The sequence below is a fragment of the Xiphophorus hellerii genome, chromosome 20 (genome assembly GCF_003331165.1).
Source record: "Xiphophorus hellerii strain 12219 chromosome 20, Xiphophorus_hellerii-4.1, whole genome shotgun sequence".
NCBI lineage: Eukaryota > Metazoa > Chordata > Actinopteri > Cyprinodontiformes > Poeciliidae > Xiphophorus > Xiphophorus hellerii.
Window position 1 is genome coordinate 25,759,857 of NC_045691.1, and position 26,154 is coordinate 25,786,010.

Sequence of the window (26,154 nt, forward strand, 5' to 3'; positions counted from 1 at the left end):
CACAGTCATATTTTTTTGATATTTTGTTTACTTTAAAAAGGCAGTATTTTGTAAAACCGACTATTTGGAGCTTTACATCATGTTATAATGTAATTCCATCATGAAAATCATGTTGCTTCAATTGTTTCAGGCAGATTTGAGAAATCCTTGAATCTCCCATGGCAACCATTCAGCTGTGCAAAACGCCTGGATGGACCGTGTGCAGTCTATGCAGACGAAGCTCCTCCTCAGAGCTACAGTTTCCAAGCCTCCACATCACAGAGTAACACTCTGCTCCTTCAGACTAGCCAGCAGAAATTCGCAAACACCTGGGGGAACTGAGCTCATCATACGAGCTACTTCTCAGTAGAACGCTGGTAAAAACATTGTGAAAGCGTTAATAGAGGAGCACAGTTATGACTTCCTAAAGGTGGAGCGTCAGAAGGAGCAGGAGTTTCTTAAAGAGACAGAGGCGTTAAATAAAGTCAAATTTCTTTCCGGTCATATTTGACATATGTAGCATTTTTACAACTGAATGCAACAGTTAATTTCTTATGCTATAAAATGGCACTATGTGCCTGGAAAATACACAATCCTGCCCCCTTAAGAAAGTATATTATAATTGTTTGATTTTTCATTTTATGCAGGACTTAAAAAAAATTTTTTTTGTTGCAGACATCATCATATCTCAAGTTTCGAAAGATACGGCTATACTCAACCGTGACATAACCATACATGAAGTGCTTAAAAAAAACACTCAATGCCTCTTGTCTTAACCACATCATGATTTATTTTTTTCAGTGAAGTGCTTCAGAAAATGCTCCAGAAAGTATTTTTTTATATTTTGTCGTCTTGACATCTTAATCAACTGTGTTATTTTTCTTTGAATGTTTATCCAGGACATGAAAATAACGGGTTTGACTAATCAAATGAGAGTAAAAAACTGCTTTTGTAGCTGGGAATAAAATGAACAGATTCAGATTTTTAATATCATTGAAAATAACTCACCATGCTGTCTGGGGAAAAAAAGATCATCAATAGGGTTTTAGTTTAGTTTTTTTTTAATAGACATGGAAGTCACTTTTAATGTGCGGTTTGGCCTCTGAGTCCTACAGACAATCCTAAATCAGCAAAGTTCTCCAAATGTTAGATATTTTACTGGTGTGACACAGGAAGAATAAAAGCAGCAGAGTTCTTCTTTTAAAACAATATTAGACTAACAATGAGAAGGAAACACGTTTTTATTAGATGCACACTAATAAAAACAGATGATTTGCACGCAAATACGAACGCAGAGTCGAGAATGTTTAAATATAAATTTGTATTTACAACAATATCCACATCAACAGAAAAATTTGTAATATACATCCCGTAAAATGTCAGCTTATTCCACCTCCAAACGAAGAAAAACTAAAAACGTTTTGTCTCTTTTGCACTTCATTCGACTCGAAAAGTTCCTCTTTTTTTTTCTTGAAGTAACAAAGTCTGGACAGCTTAAACAAACGCTGCTTCCTGAAAAGTAGAAGAAGTATTGATATGTTTCAAAGTGGATGTCATTCCATTGGTATTTCTTGAACACAGCAAAAACATGCGTTTTGTTTCATGGAAGGGGGGAAAAAACACAAACAAACGTCCAGCAAGTTCAAAGTTTCAGGTCCTCTTCACTCTGATGAGCCGAGCATTTTCCTCCATTTCCAGAACCGTCCTATGTTGTGTTTTTCCTTTTTTTTATTTATTTATTTTTTATTTATTTAAACAGATCCATGATATGTACCCATTTACCATTCCAATAATAGATAACACATCTCATAAAAAAATGTACATCAAAAACCTCAAACTATACACAGATGTGGAAAAATATCTTTGGATTGCGCGTGTTGAAAAGGTAGATCCTGCCGGTCGATAACAGTCGAAATGAAGATGGCGTGAACTAAAAAAAAAACAAACTGCAGCTTGAAGGAGACGGGAGGCGCGGGGGTGTCCTAACCAAATCGACGAACTTGCTCTAACGAGTTCGCTCGTGTCTTTTTGTTCCTTCACTTTAACCAACCCTCCGACCGTGTCCGAACCCAGACCTTCAACACAGCAGACGCTCCTCGTTTATTTAAAAAAAGTGCCTTGCTAATAGATGAGAAACAAACCCAATAAAGGGGGAAATTAAAATCATTCAGGAAACGACAAGAACAGGAACCCAAATGTGTTGCAAATAGTAAAAAAAACAAAACAAAACAAATAAAAATCAACCAAATCAGCTTTGACCTATGGGAGACAAAAATACAACCAGGTCTCTTTCTTTTTTCTTTTTTTTTTGTGCAAGAACGGGCCTATAAAAAGCAGGGCTGATATATATTTCTCCACTATTTACAATTCATATTCACAGAAGACATACGAGACATCTAATACTGCAGTACCATTCCTTTTTTTGTTGGTTTTTTTTCTCTTAAAAACATGGATTATGATGCTCAGTTACAGTCGAAAGCTTAGAGGCAAGAATTATTGCTCCAATCTGCATAACATTATTAGTAAACTGTGTGCTTATAAGCTTCCAATGACTTAAGAATGAGGTGCATTTAAAGGCTAAGGAAAAAAAAAGCAAACAAAACAAACTAAAACTGTTGTAAAGGCATTGAATCTCTAGTAAGGCTGCAAAGATGAAGGAATATTGCATCCACCTTTTTTTTTTTCCCCACCTCTCGCCCGCCTCCAGAAACAAAAGGGCTTCCTGGTAAAGTGCAGCCGCAGCCAGTCGTACCGTAGTCCTATTCTGTATCCTGGCTGCGGCGCTGAATACTGCCGCCCAAACAGACACGGGTCGATTTTGTGCTTCCAAGGCTCCGACTTGGAATAAAAAGTTTGCACAAAGCAGTCTCTGTGGCCCACTTCTTTTATTGCAGTACAGTCCCAGGTTACCTGACTGTTCCCAGGCTTCTGAGTCATCGTTTCTTACTTTCTTTAGCAAGAAGAGGGAGTAGGGGCCGATGGGGGGGATATCTACCGTCTGGGGCGTCCTGGTCCAGCCCACGCTGTCCCAGCTGGAAGAGTTCGCCAGAGGTCCTCAGCAGAACTTCTGCAGAGACAGAGGTCCGTCATGACACCATTGTTCATGTCGTAAAGATGAATACAGTACCGTGTGAAACTTTTTTCTTTTTTTTTTACCCTTTGTACTGTTATTTGTGCAAACTATAATGACACTGAAATTTTAAAATTGAACACTCCATTAAATCTGACGTTTTGATTTTGAAGAGAGGAATGGGCAAACATGTCTGTGTAAAGGCCAGACAACAGATTGCAACAAAAAGTGTCCCTAATGTTAACTGCATGAGAACTCCAAAAGACGCAAACACCCACAAAACAAATGCAACAGAAAAATGCTAGAGTCAAAAAATGCTGCAGTTACAGAAAAAACCTCCAATCAATGACAGAAATGCAAATTAAAAATGTTGCAACAAGAATTAAAAGAAGAAAAATGCAGCAGATAGCAAAAAAAAAGAAGAAGCATAAAACACATCAAACTCGCACCATAAATGGAAGTCCTCCAGGCCACTAGGTGGCGACAAACAGCAAACTGTACTCAGTAAAGCTGGGGTGTTGTATTTTAATGGGGTGCCAAGTCAGGGGAAGAAACAGCAGCATATTTAAGGCGGTAATGTTACCTACTCTAAACTCCCCCTAGTGGTCTGGAGGATTTTCATTTTGTGGAAAGAGTTTCCAGTGTTTCATATTTGCAGTTGTTTCAGCCATTTGTGGCATTTTATTTTTTTTCTTCTTATTTTCTGTGATTGAGGCATTTTTTTTGAAGGGTTTTTCTGTTGCATTTGTATCTGTTACATTGAAACCCAATAAAATCCACTAAATTCTGTGGTTGCATCAGGATAAAATGTCTAAATGTTTAGAGTTTTGTAGTACTGCAACATCTTATCTACCGGATCGGGTCCCATTGGCAGTCTGTTCATCCCCATTGGGTTCATCCCCATCTGGCCTTGCATCTGAGCCATCTGTCCTGCTGCTGGGCCACTGACTGGTCCGGGTCCACTCATTGTGGGGTTCATCATCATGGGCCCAAACTGGCCCTGGTTGGCCTGCTGTGGGAACTGTTGCTGAGAATAAGGGCTGGATAGAAACAGAAATAGAGTCAAATACAGCAACAAAAAAAAGCAACAACCCTGGAATATCCAATGAATGGATGATGGTACACACTTATTTCTCTGCATTCCTCCCTGTGGCCAGCCTTTCATGTCTCCAGATGGGTACATGTGCCCTCCCTGGGGATTCCCCTGCATCCCCGCCATCATGGCGTTCTGTGGAGGCCCTCCTATTCGGCCTTGCATCATATTTCCTGGTGGGCTGCTACCGGGAGCCATAAATGTCGAGTCCCCCTGCTGGTTCATCCCTGTAACAACACCGGATATGAAGCTGAAACTTGAGAATCGTTGCAGACGACCGTCTCTGCCTCACTCAGCTCACCGTAGTTACTTCCGTAATTAAATCCCTGCTGTCCGGGTTGATTCATCGGGGGTCCTCCCATGGGACTCTCCATGCCCCCTGGTGCTGTGACGTTAGGAGGAGGACTGAAGCCTCCTGCTGCCGCTTGACTCTGTTGCTGCTGCTGTTGCTGCTGCTGTTGCTGCTGCTGCATTAGCATCATCATCCTCTGCCTCCTCATCATGTTCTCCCTGTTGCGCTGAGCCATCATCTGGGCACTCAGGAAACCCGGCTGCAGACACACAACGACCCATGCAGTCACTGGTTTAAGTAACCGATTAACTCATCCGACTGATTGTGATTCGTTATCATCAAATAATTTAGTAATCGATTAATTGTCAACTAAGCACACAGACTCAAAAAAAAGGCAATTTGCTGAAAGAGCAACATATTCAGAGCAGTACTTAAGTCAAAACTGTGGAAAAAAAGGAAAACATTTTCATCTAAGCAAACAATATGTAAATATGTTCTACCCAAAACTCATGTTGATGTTATAAGTATTTTTTAGCTGCAAGTGCTCCCTTTGCTACAAATGACGAAGCATTCACTAAAATGCCTCGTCATTTTGGACAGTACAATATGTTAGTTTTTTCTGTTTGCTTGAATTATTTGGATCTTTGCATCTTCTACAAACCTCAAGAGTTACATAAAAAATCTGCAGAATGTGAAAACTTCTAAAATCCAATTAATTATCAAAATAAAGAATTAATCGTCAGAGTAATTAATTAATCATCAGCGTAATCAATTAATCGTCAGGGTAATCAATTAATCATCAGAGTAATTAATTAATCATCAAAGTAATCAATTAATCATCAGAGTAATCAATTAATCATCAGAGTAATTAATTAATCATCAAAGTAATCAATTAATCATCAGAGTAATCAATTAATCACCAAAGTAATCAATTAATCATCAGAGTAATCAATTAATCATCAAAGTAATCAATTAATCATCAGAGTAATGAATTAATCACCAAAGTAATCAATTAATCGTCAGGGTAATCAGTTAATTGCCAGAATAATCGACAGATTAATCGATTAATCGTAAGAGTAACCAATTAGTTGTCAGAGTAATCAATTAATCATCAGAGTAATCAATTAATCGTGAGAATAATCAGTTAATTGTCAGAATGATCGACAGATTAATGGATTACTAGAATCAGTGTTAGTTGCAGCCCTGTAGATCAGTAACCTGAAGTGATATGCATGGTGTTGACTGCATACCTGACCAGTCATCCCTGCTGACTGCATGCCGGGCTGCATGGCTGAGCGCATGGCGGGGTTTCCTCCAGGGACGTTTTCCATTTTCATGCCTTGTCGTGCCTGGTTCATAAACTGCCAAATTAGACACAAAAACGCTTTTCAATGCGCCTGACGGAAATTTAAGGTTAATCGAAACACAGAAGAAGAATTAATGAAAGACGATTCTCAGGGTTCTGAGTGTTCACCTGCTGTCCCTGTAGTCTCTGCTGCAGCTGCAGTCGGAGAGGCTTGGTGGCGGTCATCATGCGAGGCCGCTGCATGTTTGCGCGGGGGTTGCCCATGGCCCCCATGCCAGGGAAGCCTCCGGTCTGGCCCATCTGATTCATCATGGGGTTGAAGGCGCCAGGCGACTGGCCCTGCATCGAGTTACCTGCGTAACCAGGCTGCATTCCCATCGACTGGGGGCCCGGGTAAGCCTGGCCATATATTGGCTTCTGGTCCAAGCTCATCGAGGAGCCAAGGCCTGGAAAGGGTTCTGACGGGAGGCATGGACCCTGGACCGGATCTGGGCACGGCTGGGGGCCTTCGGGTCCCTGGGCCTGCAGGAGATGAAGACAGAAGTTATGGAGGACAAACTTTACTGGAGCAGCAGGGCAGCATAGCAACACAAAGCAACACTGTTTGCTAACAGGTTTGCAATGGTAACTCATTTTGCTAGGCAATAAATGGTTCCAGAAATGAATGCGATAAATGATAACAAGACTGTCATTTTGAAACTATTTTCAAGTGATATACTGATAAAAGCATAATAACGCAAGTTCGCTCTCTCAAAGACTAAAGCATTTTTGTCATTTTGTAAAGAACGCAGAACAATGCAACAGGAAGATATTTTAAAGATCCTGTAACACTTTATTTGAAGGGGTGTGCATAAGAATGACATTACAATGTCATAAACATGACATAACACATGTTATGAACATGAAGGAGTCCACATGACTGCTATGACTGACACTTCTAAAGCAAATTTGCATTAAAAGTTGCATTAAAGGTCCATTAAAAGTGCATTATCTGGGATTATTTTGTAAATAACTACATTTTTATACAAATTTGCATTACAACGTACATTAAAAATCAAGAAAAAGAGTCAACTTTGCATTAAAAGTGTCATTATTTACTGAATGACACGTCATGACAAGCCATAAACATTCATAAAAACACCTTCATGTTTATGACAGTGTAATGTCAGTCTTATGCACACCCCTTCAAATAAAGCATTACTGTAATATCCAAAGTAAAATCAGCACAAGACAGTAAATAAAACAGAAATAAAAACCACACACAACTAAAACCATAAATAAAATGGAATATAAGGTATCTGTTAAGAAAACTGCCCGTCAGAATGGAAATGATCAAGCTCGCTTTATTGATTTGTTGCTTATTATGACAGGCTTTCTTGTATGGTCAGTCTAGTCAAAGCATCAGTTTTATTTATTCACGTCACAAAGACCGTGCTTACTGCTTAGACGTCAGTAGAGTTTCTGTACATGACATTCTTCTCAAGATGGTTCATAGAAACTTTTTAAGTTAAAATCTCAAGACTTACAACGCTATAAATGAAAAGTTTTGCTGCACAAACGTTTGAGTCCAATTTCGTTTAATTTGAAGAAGGTGGGGGGGAGGGGCATCTTCACTCAGGTGTCCAACATCAGTATCTGACCTCAAATATGCATTTCTAGAAAAACAGTTTGAAAATTCCCAAAAATGCCTTCCTAGAAGAGTTGAAACTGTTATAGCAGCAAATCTGATGAAGAGTTGGATCTGTTGATGGATTATGTGTCAAATGGATAAACAATGAAATGGATGTGTGACAAACTACAAGCACTAACATCCAGTAAGTGAATGCAATGCAAATTTTTTGCTCCAAGTAAATCTATACCTGGCCCACTATTTCAGGGATCCCCAGGGCTCGATCTATTTCCTGCAGAGCAATGACATCAGTGGTCTTGAGCAGAGAGTCCAGCTGGTCCAGAAGAGCTCTTTCATCAGTCGGACCATCGTTACTGGGCAGAGTCCCCAGGAGCTCCTCCAGGGGATGAACAAACGTGTCCCTAAGTCAACCAATGACACGAAAACGATTAGGTCTCTGTCAGAGACTACAAAGTGGACAACTTATTAGTGTCTTAACTGAACCTGAAAAACCCAAAGGAGTGAAAAAGCAGCAGAATATTCACCTGTTTGTACAATTTTGCGGTCTGTCCATTCCCATGGCGGGGTCAGGCCAGGAGGGAGACTGAGGAGGAGGGCCATTTCCACCAAACGGACTCATGGCCATACCGCCTTCATTATTACCTGCATAAGAGATAGTGGATGTTCTATGAATAAAAAAAAACCTAGTGAAACATCCACCATAAAACAGTTTTGATCCATTTCAGCAGATAGTATCTTGAATCTGGTATAATAATGTGCCACATTACAGATTTCTGTAACAGCAGTCTGGCTTTCATATCTCTATGTTGCTTTTTTCTTTTTTACTTCATAAAACCAAACTGATCACTGATCACACGTCATACCCATGTCCATGAGTTGCTGCTGCAGCATCGATCTGGGGTTCGCAGGGACACTGTTGCTGCGGTTCATCATGGGTAACCCCATTTGGCCCGGACGAGCCATGCCAGGGTGTCCCGGTCCGGTCACAGGGTTGCTGTTGGGCCTCTGCATCCCCCACTCCCCTGGAACCGCCATCGGAGGGCGCTGATGGATACCTCTGCCCATTCCTCCTGAACAACAAAGGCCAAATAGTTTCTGGGGCTGCAACGATTGTTTTAATTGATTAAATCGCATAAAACATTCATACATTCTGTAAATTTTTCATTTAACCACTTAAGCTTATTTTATAGAATATTAGGAATAGTTTAAAAAATGCAAACAAACATAATTTTGTTATTTTTTAAAATAAGAAAATAGAGTTCTTATTGCCTAAAATTAAACAGCATAACATTCCTTTAAAGTATGTTTGATCATTTGTAGCAAAGGATGAATCTGCAGCTAAAAAAATACTTCTAACATCAATATGTGAAAAGCTCAGCCCTTTCTACTGGACTTATTAATACAGTATAGGATTAATATGTTGCATATTTTTATATTAATCAATAAATAACTGGATAGAAAAATGTGCTTAACACGAGATTTTTTTTAAATCTATTTTTGAACCAGTGAAGCTAAGACAGTGGTATTTGAGGAGTTCTGGGTAGAACATATTTACAGAAAATGATGGTTTTTCATTTTAAATGCAAAATGTATATAATTTCTGTCCAGTTTTGGCTTAATTATTTCTCTGATTATGTCTTTCAGCAAGTTACCTTTTACTCAGTCCATATACTAACGGTTAAAAATTGATCGATTACAAAATTAGTAGACGATTGTTTTAATAAATCAATCACAATTAATTTGACTAATCATTTCAGCCCTAATGGTTTCGAATACAAGCTTTTTCAACTCTGCCAACACAGCACCCCGAAAGTCCCATCTATTTAAGTATTTCGCATTCATTTTTGCACGGTGACCGTCTTGTTTTTGTTGTGCGTGTGTAAAGGTTTTGGTGTTTTAAAATTACTTGTTGCGTTTCCTCGGGGTGGACACACGCCCATGCCTCCGGGAAAGCCGTTGGGCACCGGTCCGGCTCGGATGGAAGGATCCATGTTCTCCTGTTTAACCAGCGACGGACAGGGGACGTTCTGTCTCGTTGCCAGTCCTCCACCTCCAGCTGCCGCCTCTCCATCCATGGGCTTAGCATCCAGGGACAAAGCTCTCTGAAAAGGCACGCGCTGCGCTGCCAGGCCTGGGACTCTTTCCCCATCTGAGACACAAATGTCAACAAGATCAGCTCGCATTCAAACACTTAAACTGAAAAAAAACAATCAACTCTCAGAGGAAACAAAAAAAACAGCAACAACAACAAAACAACACTACAAATGGCAGAGCTGGAGTTAACGATTATTTTAGTTGTTGATTAACCTGTTGATTATTCAGATGATTAATTGATTAATTGGATAAAAAATGACTACATTCCTCTGATTTTTCAATTAAACCGTTTTTATGCATTATTGGAAATAATTGAAAAGATGCAAATAAACAAATTATGCAAAACACATAACTAAATAAAATTTTCCTTTTGAATATGAAAATGGACATCTTATTGCTGAGTTTTGTGAGCTGCATCTGCAGCTTAAGCAGTACTTCCCACATCAACTTTCTGTGAGACTTATTAGTACAGAGTAGAGCTAATGTGTTGAACACTTCATGGATTAGCTGATTATTGACTGCATAGCTAAAGCTAAAACTACGTCACTTGAGGAGTTCTGGGTACAACATATTTACAAACAAAGTTGTTTTTTTTTACCCTAAGTAAAAATATGTGCGTATTTTTGTACAGATTTTTCTCAATTACTCCCCTGACTCTGGCTTATTCAATAAATTACTTTTTTTTTAGTCTGAATACTCTGGTTGACAATTAATGGATTACTAAATTAGTTGACGAATATTTAAATTAATCACAATTAATCCAAGTAATCGCTTCAGCCCAGATAAATTGATCTGCACAGCCAGATCTCCAAGGGAATCGGCAGCTTAAAAACTGATATTCATAGTTTCTTTGTGTCCTATCTGATGGAGCTCAAATCATTTTACAACATAGAACTAGAAACATTTTCAGTCATGTGCAACGCTGTTAGGGAAGCACCAGAACATCTACATGCATGAATACGTTTTCACGGCACAGAATAACTGTGTTTAATTAAGGTGCCTCACCAAGTAGCGCGTCAGACATGGCCCCCTGCTTGTGTCCCATTTCCTTCCCAGCTCTGGAGTCTGGCTCAGGATAGAATCCGGAGTTGCTCCGCGGAACACCCAAGATGGTCTCCAGAGTCTCCGTCTGAAGAAAGAGAAATTATTAATTACACATGCAACCTGTTCATTGATTAAATACGACCCATGTAGGAATGGAACATTCAAAGTCCTACCTCATCAGTCGGCTCCAGCTTCACCTTCCCATCCATGGTGTGAGGGCCCGAGCTGCTGACTCCACCCGCCTTGCTTCCTCTCCTGTCCAAATCCTCCAGCTTTGGTTTGACGTCACCTCCTTCCTTAGAGTCGTCTTTATTGAGAAGGTACTGAAGGAGGGGACGGGGCTTCTCCTTTTTGGGGCTGTGCTGCTCCTTCTTGGGTTCGGGTCCCTTCCCGCCCGCGGCTCCGGCGGCGGGCCCCGGCTCCGGCGTCCCCGCGTCCAAGCTGCTCTTGCCCGTGGCCTCGGCCGTGATGCGGGCCACGTCGTCGGGAGTGTTCCCGTTCTGCAGCAGCTTGTGGAGGATTTTGTGTTTTTCCTGCAGCGACTGGCTCGTTGCCCCGGACGACGTTACGGCGCCGTGATTCCCGTTGGTGGAGGACGACACTCCCGTCGTCGAGGACGGGCTGGTAACTCCGGGGGCCCCGTCCTTGGCGTCTGGCATGGAAGCGGGCGCTGAGCCGAGCATCTGACTGGGCTGCACCAGTTCGTCTGTTGGAGAGGTGAGAAGCTGCAGGAGCTTCTTGTTGCACTTGTCGGGGGCCCGCCGGTTGGAGTCTCCGGCTCCAAGGCACGCCTGGCTGTCCGGCCGGTCCGGAGGGACCTCTGCGGTCGGGGTGTGTGGGTGCTGCTGCGACTGCTGATCTCCCCCCAACGAGCTACCTGGGCTCTTGGATTCTGAATAAGGCGGAGGGCCTGCTTTACAGGGGCCGCCTGCTGCCTGATTGGTGGAGTTTATGCTCGGGGAGCTGTCGGGCCTCTGTGGCGGCGATGTGAGAGATGGGGGCATCGGGTTCCCGACGCCCTCGCTGATGGCTTGGAGGGCATTTAAGGAGCTGCTGGAGTAGCTGGATCCTCCTGTTCCGCCTCCAGAGTTCCCAGTATGGCTGGAGCTCATGGGGGAGTTTAAAGCTGCAACATAGTACAAGACAAATAAACACAAGAAAGCACAACATACTTAAAAGTTGACCCATTATGAATCCTCGAATAGGTTAGGTCTATGAGCTATACAAAATATTCAGTAAAAAATAATTCTCAGATAATTTAGTCTGAGTAGTTCTGCTTATTTTGTGCTCCTTTCATAAGAACTCAAGGCTCTGTCACTTTTATGCAAATAAGCTGCTACTGGCCATGCCCAAACTCAATGTTTAAACTCACACTTTTCCATCTCCCCTTTGTGCAAATTGACTGTTTTTGAAAAAGCCAGACACCCGAGTGTATAATTTATTTATTTTTTGCCAGAGGAAGTTACTTTGAATTTTGCCATTTAAATCGCCTAACATTAAAATCCATATTTAGCGAATGTATTAAGTTACAGTTTACTGAAAGTTTCACCGATACCTCCAGGAGAGAAGGGACTGGCGCCCATCTTGGGGCTTCCTCGGACTCTGGGTGAACCCATGACGTTGTGTGGCCCGTTGATCCCTGGACTGGCTTGAGTGGGGCTGGTCATACCCATCCCGAACGCCGCACCTCCATGGAACTGGCTCATCTGCTGCTGCTGGTGCTGCTGCTGCCTGCTGTGATGGCCCATCGCATTCACCTGGTTCACGGACCCCATTTGGTTCATCGTGTTCATCGAATGCATGGAATTCATCTGATTCATCTGACCCATGTTGTTCATCTGGTGCATGGGATTCATATGGTTCATGTGGTTCATCTGGTTCATGGGATTCATGCGGCCGCCGACGGAGTAAGGGGGGCCTGCTCTCTGCGGCATGTTGCCGTGCTCCGCCATGCCGTAGCCCCTGTTCATGCCCATGTTCCCCCCTGGACCCATGTTCATCTGCTGGCTGGGGTTGTTCACGCCCATGTTTTGAGGCCTCATGGGGCCGCTCTGTGTTCCGCGATAAGCACTGTGCTCCCTGCAGAGAACCGGCAAATAAAATGAGGAACGAATGTTCTAAGAATATCAACGCTCGGTGCAATTGTGGTTTTCTCTTCCATTGTTAAAGCACTTCTACCTTTGCAGCAGGTGAGTGGAGAGGAAAGAGAGTGGCTCATTCGTGTTGGGATTCCTGCAGAGCTCGGTCCGTGTCCGGGCCGTGACTGGCGTCCCGTCAGAGAGGGAGAAGCGATAGAGAGGCGTCTCTGAGTGTCCGTTATGGAAAGCTAGAGCAGGAAAAAAAAGTGATTAAAAGTCCCATTAAAAAAAAAAAAAAACAGTAACCAAATTTTAAACAGAATGTTAATTTCATGAATCAACAACTACAGTGCCTAACAAATGTAGATTTGAAGATCTCCTATATTTTGTTACTGTAACACGACAAATGTTTCTGTAAAGTCTTTAATGATGTTTTTGCAAATAGATTGTTTCCAGGCTGTGCACAATTAAGAAGAATAGTGATGAATGGTGAATGGAAGCAAGATCAGCGTATTTGCAGATTTCAGCAAGTCAAATTTAAGACTTTTAAATATTTTTTTAATGCCTGTATGAATTATATTTAAGACCATAAAATCTATAAATATAGGGGATGGTTGAGGTATTCTGTTGTATTACAATGAAGCACAGCGGCAGCCTCAACTGCCTTGAGTTGCAGAAAGCAATGAAGATGTCCGTGTGCAACTCAAACTTTTACCTGACAGAAAAGTCCCATGAGAAAAATACCTACATGTACCAGTTTAAATAGTCATGTCACGGCAAAATTTAAGATCTGTGATTAACGTACTAAAGGTTAATTCACATTTTGTAATTAATTTAAGACTTTTTAAGGATCTAATTTTAGATATATTCATTTAAGACTTTTTAAGGTGTTGCAGACACCCTGAGGATGCTTTATACTTTAGTTTTCCTAAATTCAACTTTAAACAGGTGTTCTCACGGTTTTCTCTCAACAATGGCTGGATTCTTCCAGTTCTTCTGCCAACAAGTTTTCCCACCTGACCTTTATTTTATTCCACACCTTTTTCCTCTGCCCCTTCTGGTAAATTCCAGCACACTTGAGGCATCCAAAGATAAATATTCATATCACTAAGGACTAATGGAGTGCAAATGTGGCCCACGTGACAAAACGTTTTCACACCTCAGTTTAAGCTTTTAAAATGCCAAAAAAAAAAAAAGGTTCAAAGTATATAAGAACCATTGGAAAGACATAGATACATATAAGGTATGAAATTTATTGGTCCTCTGTAGAAAAACCCTGCCAACTGCTGTTAAGTTTCAGATTGTAAGCAACATGTAGGCAGCCTTGTTTCGAAAATGCAAAAACATGGAAACATTTTACTTTGATTGCCAATGAGCCAGGAGCCTAAGAACATACCGTCTTGATAGTGGCGTTTGTACGACCACGGCTGTCCTTCACTTCTGTTGAGGAACATCTGCATGCAGCGCCTCACCAGGTCTTCCCACCCTGGAAGCATCGAGGTGTGCAGAGCGCTCTGATGTTCAATTTCAATCAGCTTACCTGCAACAGAAGACGCACAGTTAAAAGTTAAACTCTGGCTCGACTTTCAGCAGACGCACGCATGTGTTCGACGCAATACTCTGCACGCTTACCAGAGAGCTCGTGGCGAGTGCTGAACCTCTCCGTCCGCTCAACCGCCGTGATTCGTCGCGCTACGCAGATCATACACGACTGTAAATCTGAGGAAAGAGGCAAGCAGGGTTAGAACCGATTGGACTGAACTGCAGCTTGAGGTTCGATGATAACTCCAGGATACGACACAATTTAGATTCCGCAAAAACAGAGCGCCAAAAAAGAACAACGCCAAAATTCAGTAATTGAACAAAAATATGTGGGTCTAAATAGAAAAGGGTTTCCTCTACATGTAATTTAAATATATGTTAAAACAATGTAAAGCACTTGAGATATACAGCTCTATAAAAATGTAAGAAACCACTTGAACTGATCAGTTTCTATGATTTTACTCTTTACAGGTAAATGTTTGAGTAAAATGAACATTGTTCTTTTATTCTTTGAACTACTGACAACATGCCTCTGAAATTCCAAGCAAAAATTTAGTATTTATTTGCAGAAAATGAGAAATGGACAAAACAACAAAGATGCAGCACTTTCAGACATTAAATAATGCAAAAAAAAAAGAAGTTCATATTCATTTAGAAACAACAATACTAATGTTTCAAATTGAAACATTAGTATTGTCGTATTAGTATTTAAAACTTTTAACTAAGGAAGAGTTCAGGAATCAATATTTGGTGGGATAACCATGAGGTTTTCAAAGTGGGTCAGTGCAGTGGGCTCTACATTTTTTCCAGAGCTTTTTATAAACACATATTTGTAGCCTGTATTTGCGGACTTATAATAAATATAATCAGTGCTTTAAATTAATTTAAGTGTCATGAAATGTTAATTTTGAAGCTGGCTACTGTGCAAAGAGCTGTTCTCTAGAGCGAAGGAAGAATAGAAGAATAGAGACAACAGATGGAGAGAAAAGGTGAAAGAATAATACCCAAGAAATATTTTTAGTTCAAGCCTTTGAAAACGAAACTAATGTCAACATCTGTTACAAATTTGAACGCCTGTAATAGTTAATTAATACAGTTTAGCCTTCATCGGATATAATATTTGAAATATAATTTAAAGGCTCCATTTGATCATTATTACTTCTTTTTTAAAATTTCTCTTATTTGACATTTATTTATACAGGTTGTCTCATTACGATCCAAGATCTCATTTGCAAGAGAGACCTGTTTTGATAAAACAAACCAAAAAAGAAATTGCAAACACAGCAACAAGATACACAAGTTAAAAAATTTGGCTTATTTAAACAAAAACATATGACCTAAGAACAAGAGCAAGTTTAATGAGAAGATTTCTCTTTTTGTCTTAAAGGAAATTTGAATTGTCCAGAGTGATGTCAAGAGTTCAGACAGCCCACCACCACGGCTTAAAAAAGAAATCCTAGAGGAAACCCTGTAATACACAGGTGTCAAACTCCCGTCCTGGAGGGCCACTGCCTTGCAACTTTTAAATGTGCCTCTGCTGCACCACACCTGAATAGAATAATTAGGTCATTAGCAAGGCTCTGGAGAACTTATCTACACAATAAAGAAGTAATTAAAAAATTTAATTCCAGTGTTTTGTACCTGTGGCACATCTAAAAACTGCAGGACAGCGGCCCTTGAGGACTGGAGTTTGACACCCCTGATGTAATGCATACAGAATCCACCCTTAGATATTCAAAGCTGGGAACAATAATTACCATCTCCCTCCTCCATCATGGCTCGAGGCTGAGTGAGAGCAAAACACTGCATCGTCTCGTAACGCTGGCTGCCTGGCCTCTCTTCAGGCAACCCATGACTCTGACCATAAACCAGGTTCACCAGCATACGACAGCTAAAGGTTCGGCTTTTCTGTGGGGGCACATCTCCACCCCAAGGTGCCCCGTTTGGTGCTTTGAAGAGAGAGAAAGAGGCAGGAGGTAAAGCGGGTGAGCGTCACTGATCAGGCAACATCCTGCATCCAGCGTCTTCGTGTTGGTAGGTGCCTCACCACTAGACTTGGGCAGGTTCCGGCGAAACTCGTCCCTGTCCTCATCATGGATGATGTTGTACACGCTGGTGTTGATCAGCTCCTCCTGCTTGTACTGCAGGTATTGCGTCACGTTGTCAGACACGAACACGATGCTGCCCTCTCGGTTGACCACAAACAGAAAGCCGTCCAGCGCCTGAGAACAGCGACGACGAGAACATTTATTCTCAATGACCGCAACTTATTTTAAAACGTGTTGAGTGGGGATCAGCGAGCCCGCCCGTTGCCTCGGGGGGGGGGGGGGGGGGGGGGGGGGATTATCAGCATCAACTGACCTGCAAGAGCAGGGGCCCCAGATGGTCCTTGTCAATGACCCCCTGACCAGTAGAGGACACGTCTGCTTTCTGCACGTCGTCGTCATTGCAAGAGCTCTTTCCTAGAGAGACAGGAGACCCACAAGGAGAATGGTAAAGGCACGATGTTCAATGTGAACCTTTCAAAACGAATAATTTGTATTATTCATCTTGAATGGAATGGTGGGAACTACTTTTATTATTTTATAAAATCTCAAAAGTGGCCACCAGAGGGAAGCACAAGTCCTCTGTGCATGGTCGGCCTGCATGCCTTTCTATTTTTACAATCACCACATGCTTGAGTCTTTAATAGATACCACCCCATATAGCAGGGTCATCTGTAGAGCATGACTCTACAGCAGATGTGAAGCAGAGCAACACTGCATGTGCCTACATACATACATACATACATATATACATATATATTTGTAGATCTTCCAAAGAGCTAGGATGTGAGCACAGGTGTGTTGAAGAGTCGATAACAAAAATAATACATTTGAAAGAAAAAGGGAGAAATGTCATCCTGCTTTATTCGGTCACTATGGCAACCTGACTGCACAACAAATTGAGCCTCCGGATGCAATTGCTCACCTTTATCTACACAGATTCAACCCTAATCAGGGTAATACGTTTAAAAGAGAAGACTTGTCTGTCAATAACGATTTGATAAATTCAGACAAGAAATCAAGATCGGGTCAGTGGCGCATGCTGAGGTTTTGAACCAATATGATTTCTATACCAGCTCCGACACGTGTTCCTACGTTTAAGGTGCCAGAAAGAGTATTCAAGGAACTTTTGTTTGTTTTTCTGGCTGCCCCTCCCTCACTTGTTATTGCACACTGCTGGCCAGCGGGCTGAAAGGTTTCCCTGTCTCACAAGATAAAAATGAAAACAAATAAAAAGTTGCTTGGTATATACACGATAAATTACATTTGTTAAGAATTTCATACTGGCCTGGGTCAACTAGAACTAAAAGCTTTATTTTCCTTGACCAGTAACAAGGAAAAATACTGGTCAATACTCTCTTTTTGAGAGGTAACTGTCTCAAAAAGAGAGAGAGAAAGAACTCTCTTTTTTTGAGAGAACTGTCTCTTAAAAAAAGTAAATAAATAAATAAAAATCATTGTTCACATCAGTGGACACACCACACTAAGCCCTTCGAGGACGCACATGCAATCCATGCAGTGTGCTGACCCTGTGGTTGGAAGTGAGGTATTCTTAGCATTTCTGCATAAGAATGAAATACGAGGAAAGATGTAGAAAGATTCTGAATTTTCTACGATCTGTTGAGATATCTTCATCAGGTTGTATTAGGGAGTTCAGAGTCCTGTTGCTCAATTTAATCCCTTTGAGGCTCCAGACTGTCTGCCGTGTAATATGCTGGATTTTTGGAAATCCTACAGTAGAAGTAAGGCTCCACATTCTTGAGAGAACACATACTGAGAATGATGCATCAGCAATGCTAACAGTAGAGTCCTGTGACGTGGCCTCTGGTCGCCAAGATAAATAACTAATGATGTCAGGAAAGCTCGAGAATATTTTGAATGCTATCCTTATAGCTTCTTCTAGCATACGAAAAATTAAGATCACCGGGTCAAAGTTGGACAAAAACCAGAGATAAAAAAATGAGCGACAAAAGTTCATTTCTAATTCCTAAAATGAAAACAATCGCAAAATAACATTTGGGTTAAAACAACATATTAGCGTCTCTGTTGTCATTGGTTTTAAAGCGAGAGGCACAGCTTGGCACTACCAGATGCACGCTGTCACCAACAACAGCCTCGGGCCATGACCACCAAGGACTGGTTTCAATTACTGGTGTTCATTTACCCCAGGCAACACAAACAGCCCGACTGGACGCTGCCGTGAAGTGCCCCGGCCATCAACCTCGCACCGCACTTCATCACCGGCGTCATCTGTCCTTAAGCCTAACTTTATCCACTGTTTACAAATCAACCTTTTTCCCTCAGGGTGACTCGCTGGAGACGGCTGTTAAATTCCTCAGACCCAATTTGAAGCCAGAGGAGACCAACTGCACAACGTGCTGCCCTCGCCGTCAAGTTATATTGACAATTTAAATTCTGGAACGAGGCAGCCAAAGACTGTTTGATTGTTTTTATAATATACTACTAGCTTTGATTTTCTTTCTTCCATCTTTAGTTGTTCACCGATTGCAGTTTTCTGACCAATCCCTAATCTTTAAAAAGCCTAGTCAGCCAATACCAATTTTTTTGGTCCGAAAAGTCACTAAAAATAGTGACAACGTTGCTTAGTCTGCAACATTGCAGTGACCATATCTAACCTCCCATTCCCTATTGACCTTTGCAGAGGTGGATAAGATCGGCTTCACATGCATCAGGATCAGTCGATCGCCCAAAACAAAGGAAATCGGTGCACTGCTGCACATATTTTATTGTGAACAAACTTCCATAAAACTGCAATAATACCGAAACCCTGAGTTCCTTTAAATCAAGGCTAAAAACCCACCTGTTTCGAATTGCCTTTGATTAGGCACATCAATACACTTGATGTGAATTTACTTGATGATTTTGATGGTGGCATTTGACAAAATGTAATGTTTATTGCCTGTGTCCTAATTGGTCACTGTCTTTATGGTCTAAACTAAAGCATTTTAAACTACATTGTTGCTGAAATATGTGATACAAATAAACTGGATTTGCCTAAATACACTGTTCTCCCTTGAAATAATACAAAATAAAAGCAAAATTTTAAAGAAGAGGGGAAATGAAGCAAATCACACTTTCTTCATGTGTTTTCTCTCGCTTAAAATGTATATATGCGACTGATTTGTGCAGAGGCGTCTGTACCTTGCTCTTTTATTTGCCTGATCTGCCTCACGGTCTCCTTGAGAATGGCACATTTGTCAGGCTTGACGTTGAAGCTGTCGATGTTGGAGAGGTTGGCGGAGATGAGCTCCGCCAGCTCTTCGATGTATTTGCTCTCCTGCTCCCTCCGACGCTTGTCACACCTGCCGGGGAGGGGAAGGGAGGTTTAGACACATTGCCATGGTGACCTCACCTCCATGCGATGGAGGGGAGGGGGGGAGTGAGGACGTTCCGAGAGCGGCGGACGTTTGAAGCCGTTGCGACGCCGGGGATCTCGCACTCACCCCAGACCCGGCGTGTCGCAGCTGGACAGTTTGCGTTTGCGGTCGGAGCACAGCGGCTCTAGCAAGTTGTCTCCTACGCCACTCATCTTCAGCACATATCAGCACCTGGAACGCACACAAACCATGCAACGTGATCAATGAAAACACAAACCAAACGTGCCAACATGTTTGTTTCACGTGCGGTGCCGCCCAATCACCGTAAATTGGTTGAGATTACTTGGATGCGGTTTTATTTCGGAACATATCGCCTATCAATCAGCTGACTTTTCATGGGAACATTAGTTTTCTACGGTGTTATCCAGACAGACTATCCGTTTAGCGGAGCAGCCTCTCACTCTGTGCTTCCATGTTTGAGGGGAGTGAAATCTCATCTGTTCCACTGTGCGGAGGGACTGATGATGATGTAGTGATTTGAAGCCTCGGGGGAGATGGGTCATCCTGCGTTCAGCCAGCCTACCCGCTACCTCTCTGTTAGCAACAGCGGCGGTGGAGGCACACGTACACTCACACTGCTCACAACAACCACACTCGCAAGAGTCGCATGCTCAGACATGTCGCTGTACTATGAGGGGGTAGAGAAAACAAAACAAGAAAAGAAAAAAAAATGAAGAGAAGGCCAGCAACACACACATATTCACCAGCTAGCTTCTTTGTCTAACTTGCTGAGCAATGAACGAGATGTGAAGACTTGAAAGTACCCAGAGAGACACTCCAGTTACTAACAAGAAAATATCCCTGCAGTCTGCTTCTACTTTTCCTCCAATAATTTTAACTTCCCTCTCAACTCCTCCCTGCTTCAGGACCCTGCCCTTGTTTTCTTGCTCTGGCATTGCCCTGTGTCTGACCCCACAGAGTTCACATTAGAGGAAACCCCTGTAGCCAGCTACTAAGGTCACCGCTCTTTCCGATTCCCACCCTGAACAGCACACGCACTGCAAAAAGACTGAATCTTACCGAGTATTTTTGTGGAGTTTCTTGTGCAGATGTTTATGAAACAGAACTAACTTGCAAGAAACTTTTCAGCAAGATATAGGAGCTTGTTTTTGGTCAATTATTCCTTAATATTGATGGAAAATACCAATTTCACCGGCAGATTACTTCACTCATCACATCATTTTCTCATGATATATGGAACTAGTGCTTTTTCGCCAACATTAAGGAATTATTGAGTTAAATTAAGCTCCTATATATTTCCTACAGAAAGTAAACAAAAATACTCAGCAAGATTCTGTGTTTTTGCAGTGCAGGGTTGTTGCGTGACACTTTACAAGCGGATCGTTCGACATAAAAAAAGAAAAAGAAAGCCTTCCAAAGGTGGATTTCTTTCCGTCTTCGGTGAGTGAGCTCATTCCGGAGAGGAATACTGTAGGATGGATAGGAACTATTATGCAACGCCAGCTCTGTATTTGCAGGCTAGGACATGCCGCCCAGTCACCTACCAGTGCTGCAAATACAACAACTACACCAAGTCTGTCAGACGTGCACTCCGCGTCATAAATCTGCATCTCCTGCTGCGCGTCTCATCTACCTTTCAGCGCCCCCACCTCTCTCCCTCTTTCTCTTTCTCTCTAAAAGTCTTTGTCATGTTTTTTGTCTGTGACTCTCGCTGCCCTGCTTTCCGGCCCTCAACCCGCCGATCTTCTCCCTTCCTGGTTTCTGCAGCAGCAGAAAGAGACGACGGCAGCCCTCGGTCAGGCTCACGCGTTCGGGCTTTGACGGCGAGCGTTTCGGAGCGGCGCTATAAGGAAGCGGACTTTGAAAACAGGGTCATGTTTATGAAACAAGTGCAGTCACAGGATCTTGTGTAGGAGATTGTTTGACGTAAAAATAGATCAATTTGCAGCCTCAAGAAAAAGAGAGACAGTGCATGAAAAAAACTGGGTCTAAACAGCCTTAACAAGATGGCAGCAACTTTTCTTTTCTTTTTTTTAACCTAACAGGAATAAAATCTGCTGCATGACAAGCTTCAGGTTAACATAAATCTGGTGCAGATAACGAGTGGATGATCAAAATGGTTTGAAACTCTCATGGGGGCCGAGATCAGAGGTGAGTGATTTGCTCAGTTCAGTACTGACTACAGGCTCACCTCAGGCAGAATGAGTCCCAGTCAAACTCCATTCAGGGCCTGCGTGACTTCTCAACATCTCCTGAGAACAGAAGAACAGATTAAAGTCATGAACTGTGGCGCTATGCGAAGGCCTGGATGCCTCAGTACGTCAGCAGGGCTACAGCTCCACATATATTTATCCATTCAGAGATTCATGGGAAAGCACTCATTTCTAAAATTGCACAGGAAGTCGCAGCAGATAGCATCCTGTTTGCGTTCTCCCCTCAGTGTGTTCCACAGCGTCATCACTTCCCTTTCCTGGAAATGCTGCCACCCATCCACCCCATTTACATATTCTCTTTATCAGTCTGCTTCCCTGCCATTCCTGACCAATACTCCTGCCTAATGTAAAGTGCATTGAAAGCGTATTTAAACCCCAACAGTTCTCACACATGCTGTCCTGTAGAAAACCATAAACTTTAATGCATATAATAGTTTCAATATTTTCTCTGTGGGATTAAATTGCATACGAATACTTTTTTACTTGCCAGTTAGGTGCCAAGAGCCTACATGCAATTAGTTAAAGTGAATTTTATTAAGGTGCATCAAAGTGAGGCTACATAGATATTTTTATTTTTAAATCATTTACAAACCTAAAATTATTTTTGCTTCCATTTGTTAATTAGCTGCAAGTTTGTGCAAGTCTATCATAACGAAACAAACTGAAACGTGCGGCTGTAGCATTCCTAATGAATATTTGTAAATGTTAATACTTTCACAATGCATTGTGATTCCTATTGGCTGATGATCGGCCCTCATCAGCCAATAGGCCTTGGTGAATGAAGGCCAATTAGCCAGTTGCTAATGATTGGCCCTCATCAGTTAAAAAAAAAACCCAAAACAAAACAACTTTTATGATTTATCTGCCAAAAATAGTTGATAGTTATCTGATTATCAAAATATCATCATTTGACTTTCTGGATATTTTTGAATACATAAAGTTAGAACATTAAAGAGTACTATAACAAATTAAATATGTTTTTTTGTTTCTGATACAATTTTATTTTATAAGAGCTTTTCAGTGTAACTAATCTCATAGTAAAAGTATAACCATACAATTTTTTGAAAAATCGTAAAGTGGGCGGAGCCACGGAACATTCCCCAAATGTGGGGATGAGAGGAGAAGGTTGAACAGGGGAGTGGTCAAGATGAGGGACACCACTGTTGCCAACTTAGACTCCGCAGTGCTTTTCAAACCCCTCTAGCTATTTTTCTTCCCCCAAAATAAGCGACCAGCGACAAATCTAGCAACTTCCTTGTCTGTTGTTGGAGAGTTTGGCATAAACACGTGAGATCACTAACTGCTCTGCAGGTACGGTCCTGACTGAGCGAGAAGCGAATGCTGTTGTGAGCACCTTCTGCTTCCTTCGCACGGTAGTCAGTCTCAACGCTGACATCTACTCATCTGTGCAGTTTGTACCCTCTAAGAAAATTCAACTGCAGTAGTCACCCTTGAACCTGAAGAGGGCAGCACTAAGACAGTTTTAGGTAAAATATTGCAGAATTAAGTTTAAATGAAAATTTGCATAGACAAAGTAAAGGTAGTGCCCGCAAGGACCAATTCACGCAGTTTTTCTGTGAAAAAAAGTTGATTTGGGGCTTAGCTACTCTTTAAAGTTGAAAGTCAAGTGTTGGCATAAAACGTGCATCCCAAACTGGTGTCACTTAATTATAGATGCGCCAGGAAATCGGCTAGTGACCAGAACTGGTCAATTATCTACATTAAAAAAAAAATCATTTTCTCTCCCCATCAGTCAATTCTCCACTTTACACTGTTAATGAAGGAAGAAGACTCAATATATATCTGTATCTACATGTAAACAGAAAGGAAGATGAGGTTAAAGTTGCTCTGTATTATCCCTTTTACCTTTCAACCTGTTAAGGAATATTCTGGAGTTAAGGTAAAGCTTTATAATTCTCTACAATACACAAAAAGAGAATTTTTTGCAATGCTAGTGCTGCAAAGTACAAAGGTTGCTAATATAGAATGCTAAATTTATCAATCAAGCAATTATTTAATTGTTCTTTGGGATTAAGTGAAGTATTTTCGAAGTGAATAGAATTAACTCACTTTAAAATTGTCAACACTTATCTTTTGTCTGTTCTACCACAGTAAAATCCCGTTTAAACAGCGACTGCTCTTTCCCACAAATGGAATGACATCCCCTCTGCTCCAAATCTAAATAATTAATGACTGCTTACCGAAGGACACCAAGGAAAATATGTTCAATTCTGTTTTCAAATTATATTTATTGAAACAAAATATGCATTAGCTTAGATCAGTAGGTTCAAGCTTTTTCTAAAGAACAAAGATCATAAAATGGCGCGCAAAATTCCAAATATGCATCTCCGCTTTGGGTTGTTACTTTAAACCTTAGATGAAACCAAAATAGTTGGGTTTCATCATGAACTTGAATAATTTTGACCTAAAGGCAGAGTTCTAAAAATATACCTACAATAGAGTCACTTTAACAATGAAAGTACAAAAATAAGACAATGACCTTTTAACATTCCTACCAAAGTAGCAGCTATATATAAATTACAGTAGGAACCAAAAAGAGAGGAAAAATCCTCGTGACGTAACCATTTGGTTTTAGCCTCAATATTCGCTTCGCAGCCGTCGTAGCCAGATGGAGTGTGAATTACAAGCTGCTTCCACCCTCAGTGTGTGTGTGTGTGTGTGTGTGTGTCTAAGTGTGATTCCCCCCCCCCGGACCAACCACAGACCACTGATCACATCAGCCCTAAACACAAGACTGCAACCGAGCTAATGCTGCTGTTGAATAATTTAAAAAAAAACAAAACACACACACACACACACAGAAAAGCATCACACACACCCTTTCTCCGTTCCCTTTCTATCATATGTCCAAACACTATTTGGTTCGTACTCACACACATTATTATTATTATTTTATTTTATTTTATTTCCTTTATTTAACCAGGTAAACCCCGTTGAGATCTAGATCTCATTTGATCAGTGATAGTGTCCTGACAGAGATACACAGTCAACATGCATTAGTAAGCTCTACAACTGAAGTGTAATTCAGACCAGGAGGTCTGAGCACTGTGTGATTATGCAGCGCAGGAGGGAGAGGAGGAGTCCAGCTGACTGGTTAGAATAAAAAAATTTTAAAAAAAGACAAGAGGGAGGAGGGAGAGACAGGTAGGGGGAGGGGCAGAGAAAGGAGACACTGCACTGAGCTCATCGCTATTCAAGAAAACCACCTTAATAAGGAAACTGAAGCTGCTATATTGAAAGACCGCAGAACATGAAAAAACATTTTACTGATAGAGTCTCATTATGCTGTAGATTCTTACGTCTTGTACAAAAATAGCCCGTTGAAATGTTAGATCCTCTCATTTAAAGAGTAAAACATAAAAATGTTGTTTAAATTTGCGCCACAATTCATGTATACCGAGCCACAAAACAATCCTTTTTAGTTTGGATTTCTCCAAGTCTTTGCTGCTTGATACCGCTCCAAAAAGATCAAATCAAACGGTTTCATTTCTGACCCAAAAAGCCTCAGATTATTTTCTACATAAATACATAAATATTGAAGCATGTCTTTTCAGTAAAATGTAGCTACTTGTTGTCTACATTGTTTTTTTTCCCTTCGAGGTTTGAGGAAGCGGGACGATTTCCAGTAATGCTACCGTACGATGACTCAGCAAAACAGTGCACAACTGTGTACACCAGCAGAACCGGCAGCAAAGTTCATCAACACCGGTGAAACCAGTCCGACCAATCTCCCTCTGGTCAGCCATCGTTTGTGATTGGCGTGTTAGACACTGAGAAATCTGACAAAAGGTGTTGCTCTTTTTAGTCTATAAACTTAACAATGCACTACAATAGAGTTTTTTTTAGATGAATAAAAATTATAATAAGGATATGGGTAAATGTTTTGATGGAAAAATTGGAAACATTTTATAATTTTCTGCTAAATTTAAAAACTAGTGCCTCCATCAAAAGTGCTTGTGACGCTTAATTTGTGTTTCACACCTTGGAAAAATAAATCAGAATTGGTCAAAGCTGGAATAGGTCAGGTTTCAAAGTAAAAGGGAACTCGGTACACTAAACTAAAAGCTAAACAAAACTCTAAAGGTCATAGTGACGGTGACACCTGGGATTTGTCTAGTCTACACTACACGCAGTGAAAAACATTATAAGGAAAACTTGAATTTACCAGGTAGCAACTGATTTTTCATCACTTCAGTGGAATCTGTGACAGTAAAAATCGATTCTAAGAATTTTGCATATGAGCTCTGCTATATTACACCAGAATGTGCATTTATATTGTAGCAGATTGGTGCCATGCCAAGTAAATTGTGCTGTATGTTTTCTAGGCTTAGCTGTCAGTTAGCTTGTTACAATATGATGGCTCTAACAACTGAGAAAATGTATTAAAT

At 41.2% G+C, this 26,154-nt stretch overlaps 1 protein-coding gene across 2 annotated transcripts in view; it reads right to left on the bottom strand.

Annotated features, from left to right (window-relative positions):
* Positions 1-1,202: 1,202 nt before the first annotated feature.
* LOC116710397 (nuclear receptor coactivator 3-like) overlaps positions 1,203-26,154 on the bottom strand; it is a 48,670-nt gene continuing 23,718 nt past the window's right edge. Inside the window, exons 2-23 of one of the 2 annotated variants that reach the window (XM_032549420.1) lie at positions 21,724-21,784; positions 19,638-19,742; positions 19,336-19,496; positions 16,490-16,590; positions 16,176-16,350; positions 15,886-16,077; positions 14,219-14,305; positions 13,983-14,126; positions 12,687-12,834; positions 12,064-12,587; positions 10,682-11,634; positions 10,470-10,593; positions 9,277-9,519; positions 8,234-8,440; positions 7,895-8,012; positions 7,600-7,771; positions 5,909-6,262; positions 5,685-5,795; positions 4,444-4,693; positions 4,177-4,369; positions 3,903-4,089; positions 1,203-3,046 (exon numbers count right to left, since the gene is read on the bottom strand). In XM_032549420.1, coding sequence (XP_032405311.1) covers positions 3,035-3,046; positions 3,903-4,089; positions 4,177-4,369; positions 4,444-4,693; positions 5,685-5,795; positions 5,909-6,262; positions 7,600-7,771; positions 7,895-8,012; positions 8,234-8,440; positions 9,277-9,519; positions 10,470-10,593; positions 10,682-11,634; positions 12,064-12,587; positions 12,687-12,834; positions 13,983-14,126; positions 14,219-14,305; positions 15,886-16,077; positions 16,176-16,350; positions 16,490-16,590; positions 19,336-19,496; positions 19,638-19,723 — 4,542 coding nt within the window. In that variant the 5' untranslated portion in view covers positions 19,724-19,742; positions 21,724-21,784 and the 3' untranslated portion in view covers positions 1,203-3,034. The remainder of the gene's footprint in view (positions 3,047-3,902; positions 4,090-4,176; positions 4,370-4,443; positions 4,694-5,684; positions 5,796-5,908; positions 6,263-7,599; positions 7,772-7,894; positions 8,013-8,233; positions 8,441-9,276; positions 9,520-10,469; positions 10,594-10,681; positions 11,635-12,063; positions 12,588-12,686; positions 12,835-13,982; positions 14,127-14,218; positions 14,306-15,885; positions 16,078-16,175; positions 16,351-16,489; positions 16,591-19,335; positions 19,497-19,637; positions 19,743-21,723; positions 21,785-26,154) is intronic. The other variant, XM_032549421.1, reaches the window with a different exon arrangement.